A 23,646-nucleotide genomic window follows, 5' to 3' on the forward strand; every position below is an offset into this window, starting at 1 on the left:
ATAATTAATTGCTATAAAATTCCCTCAAACCTTTTAGATGAGGTACAATTCATTAGAAAGAATGCTGGGAACAAAATGATTGAAATGAACAGAGAGCTTGTTTTTTTCGTCTTAAAACAATACGTTTATGAATACTGAACATTGTCAAAAAAATTTTAAGTATAAATATAGCAGTATAGTCGTGTGACTTGATAAAAAAGTAATTAAATCTCACGAGTTTAAAAGTATATATATGCACTATAAAAAAACTATGTAATTGCTTGTGATACAAAAAGAATATAAAAGCTGAAAAAAAATATATAAATCTTATTATAAGACTCGTACTGAATTTCTGAGGAGTTTGATTAATATAGATTTCAGTATCATAAATTAGGTACTTAAGGTACGCGAGGGATTTCATTTGGTAAATTATTTCAAAATTCCTTTTGTATTAAAAACCCTTGCATCTACTCGCTATATTTTTATTTAATTTGTTGTCGAAACAGAAGATTTCATTCGTCAGAAATAGAAGAAGAAATTTAAAGAAGTAGTCCAATGATATCCAGCATTCCACACCAAAAAAAGATACATTTACCATACATGTGTTTTTAATAGATTTGCAACCTGTTTATTCTGTGATTTTTATAAAAAAATTACATAGTCAATTAAAAAGGGCATATTTTATTTAAAGTTTAAATTTTTTGCTCTTATTTGAATCGTTTGTCCTTATTTTGAGATTTAAAAAGTTTTTATACTTAATTATTTAATTTGCATAAAATTTTCTCAACTACATTTAAATAAACTCTCAACCCAATATAAATTATATCCAATATCTTCGAGTTCTTTTCTAACTATATATCATCCAATATAAAAATATATATCATCCAACTTTCCAAATTTTAAAACTTTTTTCAATTTAGTTTTTCCTTCACATTTCTGGAAAAAAAATATTTTAAAAGATAATTAAATCAGTAAAATCTAGACTAGTGTTAAAATATTTAAGAAGAAAGTTTAATGTTAACTTGTTTTTTTAAATATTTAAAAGTCAGTTTCCAGAATAATTATGCGTAACTTTAATAGCATATTATTGTCAGATTTAGTATTTTTCATTGGTATTCAACGTAAATCATTATACTTACGAACAATTTTTCAATAATTTATTTTAAAAAAAGAATTCCGAGCCCAAATCAAATGAAATAGAGCACGAACTTACCTGTTATGGTTGTAGTAGTGCAGCAGAATTTTGCCATTGCTTAGGATGCTAAACGATTCATTCAATAATGCGAGCAATCAGGAAACAAAATGGAATAGAATATTAAATTTAGAAGAGTAAGATAATTTTATAGGTATCATGGATGAAGAGTAAAGAATATTGTCTGGACGTCCATTATTGTAAATCGATCGCGCCTTAGAGAACACAAGTTTGCGCATGCCCCGTACGAAAGATCTCCCATCATGCTTAACGTAAAGCATGATGGGACATTTAGTCTCGAAACGAATTCAAAAAGCATAATTTATATGCATTAATTTTGTGAACAAAATTGCTAATAATTAATTGCTATAAAATCCCCTCACATAAGTTAGGAATGAGAAGAGTTGGTAGTGAAAAATTGTAAAGATTAATTGTTTATTATCGTCTGCTTTAAAAGTTGCTTTTGAAATATGATTTTTTTACCCGCTTAATTCAAACGATTTCTTTTTAACTCATTCATAATGACTATTTTTAATTTACATTAACAATGGATATTTCAGTGAGAGTTTTAAAAGTGCTGTTGAATTTTTTTTTGTTAAATAAACNTAAACTCTCAACCCAATATAAATTATATCCAATATCTTCGAGTTCTTTTCTAACTATATATCATCCAATATAAAAATATATATCATCCAACTTTCCAAATTTTAAACCTTTTTTCAGTTCAGTTTTTCCTTCAAATTTCAGGAAAAAGAATATTTTAAAAGATAATTTTAAAAGATCATTAAATCAGTAAAATCTAGACTAGTGTTAAAATATCTAACAAGAAAGTTTAATGTTAACTTGTTCTTTTAAATATTTTAAAGTCAGTTTCTAGAATAATTATGCATAACTTTAATAGCATATTATTGTCAGATTTAATATTTTTCATTGGTATTCAACGTAAATCATTATATTTACGAACAATTTTTCAATAATTTATTTAAAAAAAAGAATTCCGAGCCCAAATCAAATGAAATAGAACACGAACTTACCTGTTATGGTTGTTGCAGTGCAGCAGAATTTTGCCATTGCTTAGGATGCTAAACGATTCATTCAATAATGCGAGCAATCAGGAAACAAAATGGAATAGAATATTAAATTTAGAAGAGTAAGATAATTTTATAGGTATCATGGATGAAGAGTAAAGAATATTGTCTGGACGTCCATTATTGTAAATCGATCGCGCCTTAGAGAACACAAGTTTGCGCATGCCCCGTACGAAAGATCTCCCATCATGCTTAACGTAAAGCATGATGGGACATTTAGTCTCGAAACGAATTCAAAAAGAACTATTTATATGCATTAATTTTGTGAACAAAATTGCTAATAATTAATTGCTATAAAATTCCCTCACATAAGTAGGAATGAGAAGAGTTGGTAGTGAAAAATTGTAAAGATTAATTGTTTATTATCGCCTGCTTTAAAAGTTGCTTTTGAAATATGATAGTTTTTTTCCCGCTTAGTTCAAACGATTTCTTTTTAACTCATTAATAATGAGTATTTTTAATTTACATTAACAATGGCTATTTTGGATGTTTTAAATGTGCTGTTGGACAATGGAGTTTTAAAAGGGCTGTTGAATTTTTTTTGTTAAATAAACGTGTAACAAAATAAATAATAATGAACAGTAAGAAGTGCATTGTTTTCTTATGAAAAGTGGATTCTTTAACAACTTTTCTTGTAAAAATTACAGAACTAGAAGAAATGTTTCATTACCTGACCAGTTTTTATGAAAGAACTATAAGTTAATATGTTTTTATGTGTAATCTGTGCAGGTACTTTTTTCTCGCCGGCGTAGGCTATCAGGTCTATAATGCCAAGTCAGCCAAAGTAATTTAATTTTTAAAAAAAAATTTTTTAGTTGAAGGATATATTTAAAAAAAATAGTAAATAAATAAATGAAATAGTCGAATTTACTAGCGCGTGCGAAATTGAAAAGTACCGGTATATAATATGTAGTACAAAGTACCCATCTACCCATTGCAAAATATCATCATCTATTCAAAATTTGATACCGAAACGATTTCTATCTTCTGATATGTTCATCATCCTACTTATCAGTCTTATTCATTGCAGTATATTAGGGCAGTTAAATAATTTGTTATTGGTTATTGAAGTGCTATACACAAGTTGATTTTATAACTTTTTCCAGATTTTAGCTTATGTTTAGTTATGGATCCTTTTTTGTAACATTATATGGGGGCCCCCTTAAAATGAATTTTTTGAAAATAAATTTCAAAAAATTAGGAAAAACAATGATTTAAAAAAAAAAAAATCAATTCCAAATATATATGTTATGATTATAAAATGTTATGATTATTTTTTAGTTCTAATTTAACAAAATAAAGTAAAATTTAATTCATTATTATTTATTTTAATTTTAAATATGCTTTCTTAAATGAAAAGATATATAAATACTTTTATATTTGAATAAATAAAAAATATACGAGAAAAAAATTTAATCTAAGGGCCCCAAAAATTAGAATGGCCTAGGGCCCACGTACGCTTAATCTGGCACTGTATTTATGACTCACTGCATTTTGAATTTTAATAATTTTTTTTTTCTATAAAAGCGTATTCATCATGCAGCATTACTAATCGGATAGTTTCTTTTCTAAGGCAATGCATAAAAGACTATTTTTATACTGTTGCTTTTCGTCATTGTCACTACACCGTGCCATTTTTACGATAACAAATATTTGCCATGGAATTTATACAGTTTATTTTCAAATTTTAAAAAATACAGTCGTACCTCTATTTAACGAAGTCGCTAAATCTCGATTAAAAAGTTCATTAAATGGAAAATCACCATTTAAATTGCTTAAACAACACAAAACAGGTTTTAAATTCATAAACACTAGACATAATTAAATAAGCAATTGATAAACCTTTATCTTGTAAATGATTATATACTATCGAATTGTTTAAAATGATTTTAACATTTTATTGTATGAAGGTTTGGTGATTTCTTCATCATAGCCTTCATCTTCCTCACAATTTATTGCTGTATTGTTTTTGTTTTTCACACTGTCCAAAATATGCCATTCAGTTAATGTTTCTGTGGTTGTAGCCTCAGAATGAATAAAAAGAAAATCATTAATCACTACATCACCGTTAATTTCGTGGTTCTCTCCTAACTGTACGCACATTTTTTAAGTACTTCAAACGAAATGTCATCCTTCTTCTCCGCACTTTCCAAATTCTCCGCGCTGACAAACAATCCAGCTCCGATTTGTAACATCATAGTTCCATGCCTAAGAGATTTCTCTTATGCTTTCTCGTAAATTGATTTTTGGCATGGATTCCTGTATGAAATGCAAACAAAAAGGAATTCAACCGCTTTCTCTAAAAGTTAACATCAATTCAAGGTCATTTCTCCCATAAAGTGCTTTAATAACTGACTAGTGCGACGAAATAATGCATACATTCTGAATTTTTACATTTGTTATACCCTACATATTTTTTTAATTTAACTATTTTAATTAGCTTCTTGGTTTGGAAAAATATTTGATTAAACATTTAATTATTTAAAAAAAATTGTCATAGTTTAAAAATGCTTTATTTTATGTATGTGAAGTTTTTTTTAGTTCGATTTTAAACAGTATGGCATGTTAAAGGGGTTTTGCTTGCTATTAAGACGGCCCTGATGGAGGAAAAAAAACTCTGATATTAAATTAGATATTAGTAAAAAAGGTATACGTTAATCGGTGGTTTTGGCGATGTTAGGGAGGGCGATAAAGCTTGCTGTCGTAGTTGTAGATTTGGCGAGATTCGTCGTCATGTTTATTCATTTATGTCGAATATAGTCGAATTACGGTCAAATAATTCTCGATAAATTGAATTTTAAAAAAAGAAATCGAATTGCACTTCGATTAAATATTTCAATCGTTGTTCAACCGAATTTTGACAACAGAACCACTGTAAGTTCAGGATAAGTTCGACTCAATAGCGGTAATGCTAAAAAACCAATTTCTTGTGTCGGTACGATAACAGTGACGCTATTCAACCGATAAAAACCATCCAGTTAACCTTAACCATTCAACCTTTATAAACATGAGTGTAGAATACATGAAGAAAAAAAAATTCATACCGAGCAGTGGCACTTAACCTTAAAAAAATCCTCAGTGTAAGGTATCTCAATTCAGAGAAAGCACATTCTAATTTTTCATACGAAGAAAAAAGTGATCCAAAAGCAATCATGACGCTAGGGATATCAAACCTAAAAATATAAATTAGAAAATATCACGTGAACAAGAATCGATTTTGGAATGGGTCGAAATTTGTTCCGGCACGGCAGTAAAATAAATTTTTTGAATCGACTGATCGGGTATAATAGGCACTCCGTAGTATTTAATACCACAATTAATTCAGTATCACTGACATCAATAAAAGTTAACGTTCAATAAAAAAGTAAAAGTTTCAAGTAAACATTGAAATTATAGCTGTGTTATAACTTTTTATTGCACGTTAATTTGATTGGTTCGCCGTAATCCTCTGGTTTAATGAAAGGAGCTTCGATTCGCCAGATATTTGGCTCGTCATCTGTTTTGCACCGATTTATGTACGAATGTACAGATATTTCTCTCTCATATCCTAAAACTGTTTTTATTTCGGTCTTTCTTTCAACTGCTAAATTTTGTCCACTGGCCACATGATGAATAATTACGTCTGTATTACACGGTATAAACTGTCCTTCTGTTTTCAGCCTATCGTCTTTATGGGTGCAAAATATCCTCCACAATCCTCTCCCGGACAACTCCTTGACAAACGTTACTTCCATGTGACCGGATTTTTGAGCAAATGCCGTAAAATTTTTCGGCTCGCCGTTCAATAAACGATGGCCCGCTTCATCCACAGTGCAGATTATTATCATTTCTCCGTATGTTAAAGGAACGTGATTCGGTACAAAATTGCTATTGCGGAATATGTAAACAGAATTCCTTGCCATTATTCTTGAATCTGCACTTGCCGTAACCCAGCAAGGTTCGTCGAATGTACCATCTGTGGCAATATTTTGAGGTAAAGCCGCCAAGTACAATGTTTCGTTCTGGTGTGACCATTTCAAGCGAATTATGTCACCGTGGTGCAAGAAACCATCCAAATTCCGGGTGAGTTGAACGGGTTTGGCTAATAGCGATGCGTACCTGTCGAGTTTCTGAAAGGGCAATTCTTCATTGGCAAAAGCTTGCAGAAGTCTCTCAGTTTCGATCTCTTTTCGAGCCCTCTCATCGGACCAATAACCGAGAAGAACGGCGTCGTTATGATAATCGTGTACTTCACTGACATATCGTTTTCTACGATCTGATGATGTTTCAAAAAATATGCTGTAATCCATTTGAATTTAGTGTTGATACTTCAATCAAAGCAATTTTGCCGTTTGTTTGAATACAAAAATATTATAAAGAGTTAAATCAAGAAGAAGTATTTTCAGCTAAAATTTATTGCATAAATTCAGATTGACTCATAATTCAAAGAAAATGTCTAAGAATTTACAACAGCAAGTTTAGAGAGGAAATGAAGGTAAGTATATTTTTTATCAATAAAATATTCTTGCTTATAACTCGCTTTGGAAATTTTTTTTTCGATGCTGCAGCAAGTATTCTTTAAAGATTTTTCCCTTCAATTGCAAGCTCAATCCCTTGTGGGAGTGGATTTTTCATTTCTATTACATATTTTCGAGGCAGGCACAGCAGATGTAATTTATTTAGATTTCATAGTTTGGAAATCAAAAATAAAACACTTCTCTTTTAATAACAAAATGTTAGCATTTTTCTCTTCTGTGACTTTTTATTTCATATTATCATATTCATTTATATTTCAAGCAGTCGAAATATGTTTTTTTTTGTTGCCTATGCCTTTCTCTATCTAGAAAAAATAAATAAATGGAGGCAGCATGAACTCAAAAAGTTTATGTAAAACCATTGCTGGTTTCTGAATAAGGCTTACAGTTACTCCAAGGAGATTAAAACTTGAATGATTAATTAAAAATCTTCAAGTGTATGTGGCGTAACTATCACTATGATTATTAAACATCAATTCACAAGTGTTTAAGACACGCTAACTCGATTCAATCTAGAGGTACCTTTTGATAGATGAAGGTTGGCATTATCGATTTCTACATTCTCTACATTGGTGACCCGGACGCGATATGAAGCCGCTGACCTCGAAAGCAATGCCCGCTTTGATTTGAGCACGCTTACTTCGATGGATGATTCCCATTGAGCAGTTGACTTGCTATTTGAGACTGCGCAATCGTCCTCTTCACGCTGTTGTTTCTCAGTCGTATTTACACACAACGGGATCCTACACACACTCGACTGCAACTAGTAACACAAGAGAGACCACACACGCAACCGTGAACTTAATGCAGCTCTCACCACAAGCGCTCCAAATACGGTGAGCTTAATACAGCTTTCCCGGTCTTTCGCTAGTTGTATGTTTTCCTTGAATTCTATCTCTGTTAATATTCTGGTAGGGGAGTATTGTGGCGTAACTACCACTACGAATATTAAACATCAATTCACTAGTATATAAGACAAGCTAAATGGATTCAATCTTGAGGAACCCTTTGAAAGAAGAAGGTTGGTATTGTCGATAATTAAATTCCCCAACTGTAAAGCCTATATAGGCTATTTTATTACAGAAGTTAAAGTGCATAAAAACCTCATTTATTTTTTGTCGCTTAAAAATAAAATTTAGAAGTTTTTAAAAAGCAACCTTTATGGGTTACAACCTATTTAATGGGTTAAAAATATTGAGTAAAAAGTACAAGTAGAAATTTTAAAAAGTAACGACTTTATTTACAAACACATAAAACCAAAATGATAATGCATTCAAAATAACATAAACTGCTTTTAAAATGTGTAGAAAGCTGAAATATTTTTTTCAAACTAATTTCGTGAATTATTTGATTTTTTACTAATTAACTGCTCATTTTACAAAACGATTGCTTTGCTCTTCGGTTATTTTTACTTTATAAATTTATTTGCTTTATTAATAGTATTAAATAAAAAATATATTCTCAAGATAAGATAGAAAAACATGGTATAATTCGTCAATTTTCACTATTTCACAATTTTTTACTATTCTTCACAAATGGAACAAAATGAACAAGTTCACGAAACAAAGTATTTGACGAAGTATTGGTAATCCGAATAAGATACGTATAGCTCGTTCACCAGGAGTTGGCACTTGGCTCCGCCTTCATCACGTGGTATGCGACGATACTATTTCGCTATTTTTGGGAGAAGGTTGTGAGCAATCTTGAACAATGTTGCTACTATTTGGCGATCGTTTGGCAAGAACATTTATTTCGCAAACTTTATGTGCATTTTCTTAACAATATTTCATAAATTTGATGATATTTTGCACCATTTTTTATGATATTTCTTTCTTTTGAGTGAATAGTTTGTCCTTTATGAGCCATTTCGCTGGGAGAACAGCAGTTTTTAAATTTAAACTATATTTAATTAGTTAGTGTAACAAAATGTATAATAGCAGATGATAAAGCAAAGTAAGTGACTGAAAAAGAATTCACTTTTTGTGTTTGGCGCAAATTAAGGGTTGTCTCAATTTCAACAACGGAGATGTTTCTCTTCAAACTCCCGCGCTGAAATGAACTCTGCGTCCGAGGAGGTGGAGCCAAGTCTCAACTCCTGGTGAACGAACTATATTTAACCACTTGATTTGTGAAGATACTCATAAATGTGCTTACCAAAACGGCAGACAGTGTTCGATGCAACTTTTTTCAATCGATGCTCTAAATATTTTCTATTTTTTAATTTTTAAGATGCAAACGTCTTTTTTTTAATTCTGTGACAAAATTACCAACGACATGCACGGCACGTTGTTGGGACAAAAGCATCTTGATGTGCATTTTATCTGTCTTTTCAGCATCAGTGGTTAAGAAACTTGTAGGTTAGAAAGCTAAAGTTAGAAAGTTATTTTAAAATAAACTTTGGGAAATTGACAATCTTGCTTGAGAATAGCGTGAAAAAAGTTTTATTCTAAGAATTGGTAACAAAGCTTTTTAGAAAGAGAAGAAAGGTTAAAATTCTTTCAATGTTTTTGTTAAAAAAAAAAAAAAAAGTACGATACTTTTCCATTTTAAACTGGTAACGAAATAGTACATGAAAAATTAATTATTTTCAAAAGTAATCACGAAACGAAAAAAATTACCAATTTTCAAAAGTAACGTAGTGAAAAGAAAAGTACTAGTTTTAAGAATGAAATTTAAAGATGGTTACTAACGAAAGGACAGTCCCAAAAGACAAATGAACTTTTTTTTGATAACTTTAACATAATCTTAAAAATAAAGGTAATACATTATCGGTCCTTATTTCACTTAAATATCAATTTAAAACCACTAATGTGCAAAGTTTTATTTTATTTATTTTTTATGTTGTATTCTAATACAACTGGACCAGCAGCTGCCCCAATGGGCTTTCTTCCGGTACTGTACAGTTAGATTTTTAACTGTTTGTACACAGGGAAATAATTGACAGATTTGTCAAGTAACAAGTACAAATCGAGCTCCCATAGATAAAATAAATAGTAAATAATAAGTCATAAACAAAAGTTTCTAATAAGCGTAACAAAAAAAAAAATCTTGGTATTCTATTTCCTCAAATAGCTACAGTCTCTGGCCAAATTATTCGACGCACTATAAGATTCTATATAAAATCTTAATTATCAGATGATATACGCCATTATTGTTTTTGCGCGGCAGAGACCAGTTTGCACTTGTTTATGCTCGTGTATCAATTGGTAAACAATGCAATGCAATGCTTTGAAAATAAATAGAAATGGGAAGTATATAAAAAATCTCTCGAATAAAAACCTATTACATGTGTGTTTAAATATAAAAGTATTGCCTATAAACTCGTGCAAAACGTATCATTATTAAAACACTAAAGTGTGTGTAATTATTTGGTCTCATTATTATAATATACCAATATAATACCTGATATAATAAATATTCTATATTCATATAATATATCGTCTAATGTATCCTACCGTCGAATTTATATTATCTATCGTCAAATTCAACCCATGGATACACTAACGTAAACAAGTGCAAACATTCACATAAAAACAATAAAGCTGTATAGGGTATCACGCGATAATTAAGATTTTACACAGAATCTTATTAATGATTTGAACAGGGACTGTACTCTGTTTAATTATTTTTTGTTCATAATTTGAAAATTTATCTCAATATCAGGAACTATTTTGTCTGCGTATGCATCACACCTACGTTTTAATTACACTACAAGCAAATGAGAATAACGATTTGACTGGCAACAATAAATTGACATTCCAAATCGCGATGAAGGATCATGTTCGGGACCTCGGATAGGAACTTTTTTTTTAAAGTTGTGGTCAAGAAGATCATAGGAAGTCAATATAACAAGAGCATCCTCCGGGAAGAAGAAACGTGTCCACGGTCGGACTTTGGTCAGGAGCCTGAGGATCCGTACTCAGAAGTTGCACTGCTGTGTACCGTTGTAGGCAAGAAGATCTCACACAAGGAGGCATCATTTGGCAAGACCGGTTTTCGTACCTAAAACAAAAGTCACACATTATCATAACAACATTTTATAACCGTTGTTGAAAAGCAGACCCAATGTTCGGGTTTATGACTACTAATATTCAACTCCGTATCCTTGTCATTTTGAACCCAATCCAGAAGAAAAGGGAAATCCTGGATCAAGTATTGGGAGAAATTTGCCGTCGAGGAGGATTTTTTGATAGAACTAACCCGCATTTCCGTTACATGGAGAGGAAAAATACGAAAGCCTGCCACGGTAAGTTTGACAGCAAAAGGACTCGAGACCATAATCCGTCTACTACTACTGAAGATATTTTAAGTCAGCACTGTGGTCAGTGCTATCCGGTTTCGGAAATCGTATCAACCAGCCATTTGCTGGGATTCGAACCCGGCTCACCTCATTGGAAGGCGAACCCTCTATCTCCTGAGCCATGTTTATCCTCTTGTTTACGCATTTTGTAACCACCATTAAACAGTCGACCCAAATGTTTTGGGTTTATGACTACTATTGTTCAACTCCGTAGCCTTGTAATTTTGAACCCAATCCAGGAGACAAGGAAAATCCTGGAAATTTGCCTTCGCGGAGGACCTTCTGATAGAACTAACCCATGAAGAAGAAAACCACGAATACCTCCATACCATTACGTTATATGGAGAAGAAAACCACTAAAACCTCCATACAAAAAGAAATACCATACCAAAGGAAATAATTATACATAAATTAGGAGGCTCACAATGGGGCACAATTATAATATTCACTCGACAAACGGCAGAAATTAATAGTTTAGCCTGACGGCAAGGAGACTCTAACACATAATCCGTCTACCACTGAAGATATTTTAAGGTCAGCACTGTGGGCTGTGCGAGCTAGGTGCGGAATTCGAATTAACCAGCCATCACAGGGATTTGAACCAGGTTTACCTCATTGGGAGGCGAGTGCTCTATCCCCTGAGTCTCCACGGCTCTTTCAACAACATTTACTACTTAGGGGCACCCCCCTTATCCCCGCCCTCACCACTGCTTTCACATTTCTTTCACATAGCCACCAAGATTCCTGACCTTACTCCGTTTTTCCTTTAATAGGATTATGTCAAAGACACTGTTTGTGATGAAAAACACTGCGAGTTTTTGAAGAATGTATTTTTGCAGTATTTGGAAATCGACAGAAACTAGAAAATGGGCGACGGAAACTAGAAAAATTTAAATTGCTGGCAGACTTGGCGTAAAACAATGGGTTACACTTCAAGCATTAGTAATTAAAAAAAATTAACTGTCTATTTTTTTTTAAATTTTGTGTATGACTTATTATAATTTGTCTAATGGTGTTTTTTAAATATATATAAATATTTAAAAGTCTGTCATTATTTTGAGCTTCATTTAAAATCATCTTTCTTAAAAAAAAAGAAATAATAATAATACATAAAACGAATAAAAACTGGGGAAAAAAAGAATTTAAGGTACTTTACGCCAGCAGCCGTCAATATAGGAATTAGAAAATTAGAAAATTGTGATATTAGTCAGTTGTAGCAGTTTCAGCAGTGGCCCCTTTTCAAATAATGAGAACTTTAAACAAATAAAAAAAACTGTTGATGTTAATAATATTTTCTTTTGATGCATATCTCAAAATATAATTAACATTATAAGGTTCATACATAAAATGATGAAAAGTTTTAAGAAAAAAGTGTGAAATAACGAAATTTTCAGAATATCATAAAATATAATGTACAATGCGGAAAAAAAAAAACCAGACCACCCAGAATAATTTTTGAACTAATAATCAGATCTCAGATTGCGGCGACCCCCTATATTTTGGGGTCAGGCATCCGAAACTGTTGAAAAAAATATTTGTTTTTTTTCTTTTGTCTGGTTTCGTAACTTAAAATATCGTCTGCACTGATTAATTAGCATATTTGAGGTCCCCCCCTCGAACCATTAAGAATGAGTTCTAGAACGTGGGGATCCGATCCTTAGATTAAAAGATATTCAGGGTGGCCCGTTTTTTTTCAGGCTCATTGTACATGGAGTGCATTTTCGGATAAAAAAGCACCGATCAACAGACAATTTTTCAATCTCAAATTGTTAGTGTCCCTGCGGCCGGCGGTCACCGCTAATTTAGCCCTGTACCATATAACACAGCTTTAATTCAATTATATTGTTTTCGAAATTTTACTTAGCATGTTCAGTTCTCCTCTCTTCTCGGGGATATTTCCATATCGTGATCTGTCGCGCCAACTACTGACGCCAAGGTGCCAAACAGATCTTAAACTTGCAATTTTCACCAAAAAAAGTTAATGTTAACCCGGAGGTGGCTACGAGTTATACCTTTCGAGTTGGTCCCTTTCTGTTTTTTTTTCCTTTCGGGTCGCTGCCCAGAAGTTGCAAAGACTTGGCGATTATTCTGCCGCAGATCTCGATACGGAAATCTCCCCCTCGTCTCTACTGCTTAACACGATACAAAATAAGTAAAATAAAAGAATGGCGCTTACTTGCAGTGCTCTAGTCTAACTGCTTGTGGGAACTGATCAGTGTTGAGGACAACTTTCCACCGACCGGCCCAGTTTCGGGCCCATCCTATCCTCATGGTGAATATATCAGTCTCGCAGGCCCAGGCTCCTCTTTCAGATGGAAAATTGTACCTGTAGCTGACGTTTCCACCAGCAACATCTACGGGCAAAGGTTGCATCTCTGAATACATCCGGTGCACATCTCCCTGATAGCGTTGCACCACCGATTTCACCATTTCCCTGAAAATAACACAGAATCCGTCTTTTTTCAAAGAGTTTGAATCTATACTTTAAAAAGCTCTTTTGTAAAGTGAGATAAAGACTGAAATTTATTTTTGACTAATGTAGAGTTTCGTAACAGTTATTATTAGGGATATTTCGCAAATTTGCGTTAGCATTCGTGTGCATGCGTCATTTAGGTGAAATGCACCAGTGAAAAAATATCAAACTTGAGCGTAAGTGAAAATAAGAGATTTTGCAAATATCCGTAAGTTAAAAAAGAGAACGTAGTGGAATAACTTTTCAACTCTGACCACAAAATCAAAACAAACATTTACAATGGATACGTAGACTATCTCTTAAAAAGCTGTGGCATACGATTCAAGATATTTTGCTCTACGGAAAGCTGGGGTTCAGTGAGCAAAAAAATGTGGTAAATTATAGATTTTGATGAATTGGGTATACTATAGCCTACGTCACAGGTTGTGTTGTTCCTACTAAATTTATACCATGAACGGCATTTTCTGCGAGCCTAACTTCAAGCCACAAATAAACAAACGAAGTGTTCGATCGTTTAAATAGCTGCTCGCCAGATTTTATTGCATTATAAAGAAAAGTTATTGAAACTAAATGCAACTAAATAAGCAACAACAACTAAAACAAATAACAACAACTACTAATAACAATAGCTAAATAAACAACAACTAAATTCCATTCGTTTAGTATTGCGTCATATGTTGTTCCTACTAAATCGAAGTAGTTGTGTTTTTTTCATATTATACCCAATTCAGCAATAAGGAATACAGCTTATTATTATTATATTTAATAATAATATTGTATTGGTCCTCGTTGAACTGTGCTCGACTTCGTAAAGTGCTCGACTTCGCGCGCAGGTCGTCGGGCTACCGAAGCGGGGGTGCCATCCCCTCCGCAGAGGATCAAAATTGTGATGGTATGTCTTCAGAACATCCTCCAGGATGTTTCCCAGACCGTCGCCAATAGCCCATTGTGCAGCTCTAGTGCGACGTAAATTAACAACAACAACAATAATAATAATATTAAAAGGAAAAAAATTATTGAACTTCTATCGATAATGTTACTTCTTTTTAACTAAATTGTATTGTTAAAATAAACATAATTTATAATTTCAAAATAGCGACAATTTATCTAGTTTCTTATGGAACCCGAGCAATTGGACAAACATAATGTTAAATAAAAACCAATAAAATAATTTATTTATTTTATGAATCAATATTTGTAAGATCCCGCAATTCATTTCTAAATTTCATCCATGCATTTCTTCAAATTCGCATTCCAAGTTTTTAGTTCTAAGGTAGGCTTAAACATAAAACAACATTTGACAGCTATAAACAGCTTGCTTGTAGCTTAGTCTTTGTAGAGCAAATCACGCAATCATAACGTAAAGATACGTAGATATCTGCAGAGGGGATGGCTTCCTGATTTGGTAGCCCAACGACCTCAGCGCGAAGTCTAGCACTTTACGGTAGAACAGTTTAACGAGGACCGATACCGTGCATCCTCGGTCCCTATGTAGGCTAATCAAAGTGGTCACCCACCAGCTTATTGACCTTAGCAAGTGATGCTTGGTTTCGGTACTCTACTGAGAATCGTGTCCTTACGACCAGTCAACTGTGGTACCATAGAAATTTAAATTAAATACGATGAAACATATTTAACATTCTTCTTCCATATCTATCTAAGAGTAAGTTCTCTAAAGTGCAAAAACGAAAGACAAATTGAAAATTGTTCTTCTTTATCTATCTAGGAGTAAGTTCTCTAAAGTGCAAAAAAGAAAGACAAATTTAACATTCTTCTTCCGTATCTATCTAAGAGTAAGTTCTCTAAAGTGCGAAAAAGAAAGACAAATTGAACATTCTTCTTCCGTATCTGTCTAACAGTAAATTCTCTAAAGTGCGAAAAAGAAAGACAAATTGAACATTCTTCTTCCGTATCTATCTAAGAGTAAGTTCTCTAAAGTGAAAGACAAATTAAAAAATGCCTACTTACATGGGATAATCGTGGTCAGCAAGACAATAGTCTCGTTTCCTCGCACAGGAAGGTCTTTCTGTAGGCAACTGATTGATGTAGCTGTTGTCCGGCCTACCATTTATGGGTTGAAATCCAGTCGAGACAGATTTCGAACCCAGGGGTTGAGGAATCTGTGGTCCCAGTGGTGGAGGGCCATAACTATTTGTATTGTATTGATTAGATGTCACTGGCTGACCTTTGGTTAGGGAGGAATGATAAGAACCTCTGGAGTTCCAGTAACCGCTGGTCGATGCATAGTTACTTGAGCAGGAGGCGAATCTGGTCAAGGCATAAAAAATGCTGACACCAATGGCCTTAAAAAAAACACATTGACTTATCAGATTATTGATTATGAAAATTATAAGAAGAAAAGAACATTTTCCAATTTATCTTGGAAAAATAAATCAAATAATATCCATGCAATTAAAAGTAAAATAGCTGTTGATTTTATAATCAAGGAAGTGTTCTGTGAAAGGAATTAAAATTTCACATTGATGCTGTGAGGATACGGTGTGTTAGGTACTGTACTGACAGGATAAAGTACGGCAGGTCGATCACCGGCTGTTGCTGATGGGTATACAGACCCTGGCCAAATTATTACACGCACGATACGATTCTACGTAAAATTGTAATTATCAGGTCATACTATACAGCTTTATTCTTTTTACAAGACTGAAACCGGTTTGCACTTGTTTACGTTAGTGTATCAATTGGTTCAATGATACGATATATAATATAAATGTGAAGGATAGGATAAATTAGACGATATATTATATAAATATAGAATATTTATTATATCAGGCATTATATTTACTATAATGTTTAGATCAAATAATTAGACTTACTGTAGTTTTTTAATAATGACATGATTTGCACGAGTTTATAGGCAATACTTTTACATTTAAACATACATTTAATGGGTTTTTAATCGGGACATTTTTAATATACTCCCCACTTGTATTTATTTTTAACGTATTGCATTACAATGTCAACCAATGGATACAAGAGCGTAAACAAATGCAAACCGGTTTCAGTAGCGTAAAAACAATGCAGATGTATAGTTATCACCTGATCATTATAATTTTACTTAGAATCTTATAGTGCGTCTAATAATGTGGCAAGGGACTGTAAGATCGCATCTGAGATAATAAAAAAGAATTTTTGTTTTTTTTTTGGGTGCAATACTGACTATATGCCATCACCATGATGCATTTGGTTCCGAAATTGCAGAGTCTCAATTTCCTAGACCCACCTGTCCCACAACGGGCTTAGAACCACCTCCTGGAAGAAAGAAGGCCTCAGCACGGATCTATTTAGTAATTCGACGCAACGAACCTAAACTGCGCAGTGGGCGAAAAATAAGAAAGATGTCACGACGCTCGGGCTACTAAGTTGTTCAAAGGGGGGGGGAGCTAAATATGTCATTACATTTGGACTACTAAAGAATCAAATTTCTTGTTTATGGTAGCCCGTACTGAGGCCTTCTCTTTTCTAGGAGGTGTTGTCTTAGTTGGGTAAATTTTTACTTACGCATTGATAACAGGTAGAATAAATCTGAATGGCTGCATATGCAGTACAATACATTTTATTTCTTTAACTGTATTGAAAAGATCCATAGAGTGAATGTGATATTTCCTGATGCCCAACTTAGAGTCTTCTAAATGTCGACATTAAAAAAGAAAAAGGAATGCCTGGTCAAGAAATACAGTTTCTGGCCATATTATAAGACGCACTATAAGATTCTATGTAAAATTATAATTATCAGGCGATACTATACCGCTTTAGTGTTTTTACTCGGATTGTACTTGTTTACGTTCCTGTATCAATTGGTATCATACGTAACATGCAATACGCTAAAAATAGATACAAATAGAAAGTATATAAAAATTCTCCTGAATAAAAACCCGTTACATGTATGTTTAAATATAAAAGCATTACCTATAAACTCGTGCAAAACATGCAATTATTAAAAAACTACACTGCGTCTATTAATTTGATATAATTGTTATAATATACTACGAGTTATATAATACCTGATATAATAAATATTCTATATTTATTTAATAAATCGTCTAATTTATCCAATCGTCAAATATATATAATATATAGTCACATTTAACCCATTGATACAGTAACGTAAACAAGTGCAAACCAGTAACGTAAACAAGTGCAAACAGTCACGTAAAAACAATAAAGCTGTATAGAGTATCACCTGATAATTAAGATTTTACATAGAATCTTATGAGTGCGCTTAATATATGTCCAAGGACTGTAGAACAAATATGCTTTTTCTGACTTCGAAAATCGGATAATCGAGGATTAACTGTATGCAAATAAAGTTATAGACGTTAAAATAAGTAAATAAATAATAAAACAGATAATTAAAACAATAAAATAAGCATGTGAGTTAAAAAAAATGCTTTCTAGAATCGAAAAAAATATATAAAAAAATTAATATGCCCTAAAAGAAAAACAAAACATTCTGGAATTGATTTCGGTTAACAGAGCTACTGGAATGAAAGATATTCGGATAATCGAGGATTAACTGCATGCAAATAAATTTATAGCCGCTAAAATAAATAAATAAATAATAAAACAAATAATTAAAAGAATAAAATAAGCACGTTAGTTTTAAAAAAAATGCTTTCCAGAAACGAAAAAAAAATTAAAAAAAAATTAATATGCCCTAAAAGAAAAACAAAACATTCTGGAATTGATTTTGGATAACAGAGCTACTGGAATGAAAGATATTCGGATAACAAGGATTAACTGCATGCAAATAAATTTATAGCCGCTAAAATAAATAAATAAATAATAAAACAAATAATTAAAAGAATAAAATAAGCACGTTATAGTTAAAAAAAAAAAATGCTTTCCAGAAACGAAAAAAAAAATATAAAAAAATTAATATGCCCTAAAAGAAAAACAAAACATTCCGGAATTGATTTCGGTTAACAGAGCTACTGGGATGAAAGATATTCGGATAATCAAGGATTAACTGCATGCAAATAAATTTATAGCCGCTAAAATAAATAAATAAATCATAAAACAAATAATTAAAAGAATAAAATAAGCATGTGAGTTAAAAAAATGCTTTCCAGAAACGAAAAAAAAAATTAATATGCCCTAAAAGAAAAACAAAACATTCCGGAATTGATTTCGGCTAACAGAGCTACTGGTATGAAAGATATTCGGATAATCAAGGATTAACTGCATTCAAATAAATTTATAGCAGTTAAAATAAATAAATCAATAATGAAACAAGTAAGTAAACAATATAATAAACCTGCGCACTAAAAGAAAAAAAAAATTCCTTTTGCAGAACCGGCGTTGGTTAATAGAGTTATTTGGATAATCAAAGTTTCTACTGTAAACAAATAAATTTATTTCTAATTGAAATAAATTTATCCTAAGATTAAATTTAACCTGTGTGTAGAGAAGAAAAAAAAATTCCGGATATTCGGATGGAAAATTTTTTGAGTTATCAAGGTCCCACTATTTTAAAATAAAATAATTGCTCTGGAAAACGATTTATTTACACTATGGTGAAAAATGAAGGGTTAAAAACCACGTTTATGACTTACCAATTCCATGAGCAAAGTTATAGATACACCACAAGTTTTCTCAAACTAAAACTTAGATATAGATACCACCTATATTTATATGCATTCCATTTATGTATATTTTCTTTGACACAGAAATGTAAATAGAAAGATCAAACACCGAAAATAAAACCGAAAGCAATGTTGGAGAAATAGAACAATTAAATTTTCGGTTAGAGTTGAGCGATTCCGAAAAGGACAGGTGTCTTAGCTTTCATCCCCTAATTTTTTGTTTTTGTTTTTATAAATTGTGTTCATTCAAACTTGGCCTCTTTTACTCGTGTATCTGACCTTTGTACAGAAAGGGATGCACTCAATTAAAAATGTATGAAAACGAAGTGCAAGTAAATTCTAATTGATTACAGTTAAAGTCGTTGAGCTTCATGCTACGCTATACAATGAGGTTGATAATCGTTTCTGGAACTGAAATAGATACGAATTATAACACTTTTGGCTGAAGTGAAAAATATCTGATTTTTTGTTTTGTTTTTTGATGGGACAAAATCAATTTGAAATAAATTTCGCTATACCTACTACATACGTGGACCTGCATGCTCTTGACTGTATTATTTTTAAATATTAAATAAAAGTTGTGATCGCGTCTTATTACGATCACTGGTTACACATGGGTCAAATGCTTTTTCTTTCTGGATGGACTCCGTTAAACATTTCAAATCATGGGTTGCATAAACTGTCTCCATGGATGTTTGTCGTCGGATTGATTTTCATATCTTGCCTATGTACGTGTTTCACAAAATACTTTTCCTCCTTCAGTATTCATATTTATACTGAAATCACCGTCAAGCCAGTCATTATACGTTAATAATAAAAAGAATATAACATCTATATATATATTTCTCTTACACGGCGACGAAAAAAGGCCTCATCGAATGGCAACGCTAGAAAATCGACCAATGATTGCAGCTGAAAATGTCACATGCCAAATCTGAGGTGGCCCAACATATAGCACTTTTAAAAACGGAAACTGAAATAACCAGAGAGAACATTCTCACCAAATGTGATCTCTTCCGAAATTCACACTATCAGCTGCGGCAATCTCATACTATTGAGCTAGGCAGAAGTGAGTAGTCTTTGTCGATAGATCTCTATTTTAGTATTTTGTCGAAAGCACTTTTTTTTCTCGAACTTATATATTACGAATTTATTTGACGATTTTTGATTTATATCACGAATTTATTTGTTTCATTATTGTTATTAGTTATTCATTGAAAAATGAGTCTCAGTCGTGCTGTTACGCTTTTGAAGTATAATCAAAAGAAGCGTGATCGAAGATTGGAAGAGAGCATTGATGACAGCTATGGTGAAAGAATGCGTAGACGACGTGCTGTCATTCAAGATTTAACTGTTGATTTCAAATTTATTTTAATGACTTAGTATTTGATAAAAATATGCCATTTTTTTTTTTAAAAAAAAGTTGTTATATGGATTTGAATGATTGTTTTGAATTTTTAAAATTTTGTGCATTCGCAATGTACCTAAGTTAGTAGCGAGTGAAGCGAGCTATGTTTGCGAAGCAAACCATATAAGATTGCGTAGCAATTTTCGGGGGTTGGCGGGCGATAGCGAGCAGGGGTCGCAGCCCACTAGTTACTTTAAATTATTATTATGCAAATGCATTAAAAATGCCTGCTGGTGAAAATATAAAGAAAAGCAGCAGTGGTCGCCATAGCAACGCATGCAATGACAACACATGTTCACTGTTTACTATTGCTCTTGAACAGAGTTGAAAAGTGTGTGGAAGCCATCTAATCCAAACCAAGGCCCATTTTGATAGTGGGTAATAGGATTTCATTTATATTAGCAATTACTAGTAATCTTTTTAATAGTTAATCATTTTCAGTAACAATTAATTCCTTTTAGAAATAAGCCAACGATCAAAAGTCAGCACCTTTGTTTAGAAAAAATTAGTCTTGAGCCGTGATGGCTCAGGGGATAGAGCGTTCGCCTTCCAATGAGGTGAATCGGGTTCGAATCCCAGCGATGTCTGATCAATACGAATTCCGCATCAAGCTTGCGCCGACCACAGTGCTGACTTAAAAAAAATATCCTCAGTGGTAGACGGATCATGGGTTAGAGTCTTCTTGCCGCCAGATTAAACGTGGGAGATTTTCGTGTTTTTCCTCTTCATGTAACGCAAATTTGCACCAAAAAGTCCTCCTCGAAGACAAATTTCTTCCAATATTTTATCCAAAAGTTCCCTTGTCTTCTGAATTGGGCGAAAAGTTACAAGGCTACGGAGTTGAATAATAGTAGTCGTAAACCCAAAAATTGTGCCTGCTGTTTAACGACGGTTATAAAATAAAAACTAGTCATCATTGTAACAATATTAAAAAGAAAGAGTACTTTTATAAAGGATGTCGCGAGTCTTATAATTTATATGATGAAGAATTTATATGAATAGTGATGAAGAATTTATATGAATAGTGATGAAGAATTTATATGTTTTAAAACCATTTCATCGTCTAGTGCCTGAAAAGTTTCATCCTTTAATAGCTACTGTGACGATTATTCACAGTGATTTAAAAAGTTCGAAATTCCTCGTTTAGTTGTTTATACTTGGGAAGAACATTGAAATGGCTCCTATTTTGAGGTGTTCATTTTCGAGCTTTATCCTGGAAAAGAAAAAATAAGAATCACTAAATTGATCCGAGTCCGTAAAAATCCCCCAAAACTTAATTTTAATACAAGTGGGCTAAAATGAAGACTAAAAAGAATAAAGTTAAAATAATTTGCAAAAGCACAAAGAATGTCATACAAAGCAGGCATAAGATAGTATATAATAATAATTTGTTGTGAAGCATCTGCAGCGCATAAACAAATGCATTATTTCAATAAATAAATGCGTTATTTACACCTTCAAGTGTTTGTTTACTTATGCTTTTATAGCTCGTTTTTAAACATCGTTAAAACGATTTCACCAAATATAAATTTTAATTTCTCATTTTGTCAAAAAACTCAATGATATTTCTTCTTAAAAAAACATACATTTTTAAAAGAATTATTTTATTTTATAACCGTGGTTGAGCAGCTAACCCAATTTTGGGTTTACGACTTCTAATGTTCAACTCTGTAACCTTTTGATTTTGAATCCAATCCAGAAGACAAGGAAACTCCTGGAACAGTACCCCCAGAGGTATTGATTTGTTATGGGAACATGGAGGACTTCGCGACTCGACAGTTTTAACGTGCGTCAGTCACCATTTATTACACAGGGAGTCTTCGGCTGGTCGGGATCGAACCCTCGACCTCTTTATGGGCCCAGTTCCTTACCAACCAGGCCATCAAAGCCTTTAAATGAATTATTTTTTTATAACCAAATTAGTAAATAAACGATTTTTTTCCACGTTCTAATTCATAATCTTTAAGTATAGGTGTGTATAAAAAATGCAGGCTTATGGACTTTTCAAAACAACACAATTCTCCTAGAGACGCATACGATGGAAACAGGCATTTGCAAATTTTGAAGATTGATGTTTCAACTCCGGATTTTCATAGTTATTTGTTCTATCACATGAGTTTTCACACGATTTCAATTAAAATTATTTAAACTGTAAAGTGAGTTGCTCATAAAATTATTTTTTTTATTGTAATTGTATAATTTCATAAATAAAAAAATAATGCTTTTAATTTTTAATGTCCTTTCCTACATGCCACAATTGTATTAAAAATAAATCTTAGAAAATCTTACATGCAAACAGGGACTACACTCTTTAACCACCACTACATATTATTTTATAAAGGAAACATGATTATCAAAATTCTGCGATTTCTGATTTTTAAACATAAAGTAGTATCTTAAAAAATAATATCCTAGCAAGTATAGTCGATAACATTTAATATAAATATGTAAAATCTGCAAAAAAAAAGAACATGAAAGCCTGGTTAAGCAAGACTTACAATAAAATATATGAAAAAAGTGATTTGTGGCTCACTCCAAGCAAATGGACCCAAGGCCATTGCCGTCATGTCACAGATTTTCATGATAATTTTTTATGAAAAGTACTAACTGAAAAAGGACTTAAACATTTTTTTAAAATTCTTTTTGCACCAAAATTATGATGAGGGGGCTATTCGAGTTTTTGTTCAAAAATTCTAAAAATTATATTTTTAGAATTTTTTTTAACAAGAGCAAAAATATTCATGAAAATCAGTGATATGAGGGTAACAAGTTAATTCTTTTAAAAAAGCATTAACCGTCGTAACAGTATAGTTTAAAGTTCATTTTCGCACACTAAGTTGAGTTAAATTTTCAAACATGTAGCTGTGTCCACGTGTGTTTTATGCTAGAATTAAAATAGAAACCTTCTCCATCTAAGTTTTAATTGTTACGAAAGTATCTTTGTATCGAAACTTTAGTAGTATTTTAATATTAAGTTAGATATAGTTTCTGGTTATTCTGTGTTTTTGAGTTGAATAACTCATCATATTTTCTATCCGTTTTTCTAAGTATATTTAAAAATTCCCACATAAAAAATTTCATAGAACTTT

The 23,646-nt window shown here is 32.2% G+C and overlaps 3 protein-coding genes across 4 annotated transcripts in view; all 3 read right to left on the reverse strand.

The window, feature by feature from the left end:
* The window catches only part of LOC107445770 (lysosome-associated membrane glycoprotein 5), a 16,177-nt gene extending 13,775 nt beyond the window's left edge, over nt 1-2,402 (reverse strand). Inside the window, exon 1 of one of the 2 annotated variants that reach the window (XM_043053663.2) lies at nt 2,206-2,402. In XM_043053663.2, the coding sequence (XP_042909597.1) occupies nt 2,206-2,242 (37 nt within the window). In that variant the 5' untranslated portion in view covers nt 2,243-2,402. Of the gene's footprint in view, nt 1-1,192; nt 1,415-2,205 lie in introns of those variants that run through there. The other variant, XM_043053662.2, reaches the window with a different exon arrangement.
* Nucleotides 2,403-5,660: 3,258 nt separating this feature from the next.
* Nucleotides 5,661-6,699, reverse strand: LOC107445769 (cilia- and flagella-associated protein 161-like). The gene has a single exon (XM_016060244.3). It carries the CDS (start codon nt 6,546-6,548, stop codon nt 5,661-5,663), a length of 888 nt encoding a protein of 295 aa, XP_015915730.2. The 5' UTR covers nt 6,549-6,699.
* Nucleotides 6,700-7,989: 1,290 nt separating this feature from the next.
* On the reverse strand, nt 7,990-16,167 carry LOC107445771 (neurotrophin 1-like). Its single transcript, XM_043053666.2, has 3 exons — nt 15,515-16,167; nt 13,250-13,507; nt 7,990-10,775 (listed from the first exon to the last, which is right to left on the reverse strand). Coding segments are annotated over exons 1-3 (432 nt in total). The 5' UTR covers nt 15,517-16,167; the 3' UTR covers nt 7,990-10,603.
* Between the last annotated feature and the right edge of the window lie 7,479 nt (nt 16,168-23,646).

Source organism: Parasteatoda tepidariorum, chromosome 8 (genome assembly GCF_043381705.1).
Source record: "Parasteatoda tepidariorum isolate YZ-2023 chromosome 8, CAS_Ptep_4.0, whole genome shotgun sequence".
Taxonomy (NCBI): domain Eukaryota; kingdom Metazoa; phylum Arthropoda; class Arachnida; order Araneae; family Theridiidae; genus Parasteatoda; species Parasteatoda tepidariorum.

Excerpts from the sequence above, each read along its gene's own strand:
- LOC107445769 (XM_016060244.3), bottom strand. The coding sequence starts at position 6,548 with ATGGATTACAGCATATTTTTTGAAACATCATCAGATCGTAGAAAACGA.
- LOC107445771 (XM_043053666.2), bottom strand. Across the intron at positions 10,776-13,249 it reads GTTAGACTAGAGCACTGCAA|GTACGAAAACCGGTCTTGCC; the intron begins GTAAGCGCCATT and ends CTTTTGTTTTAG.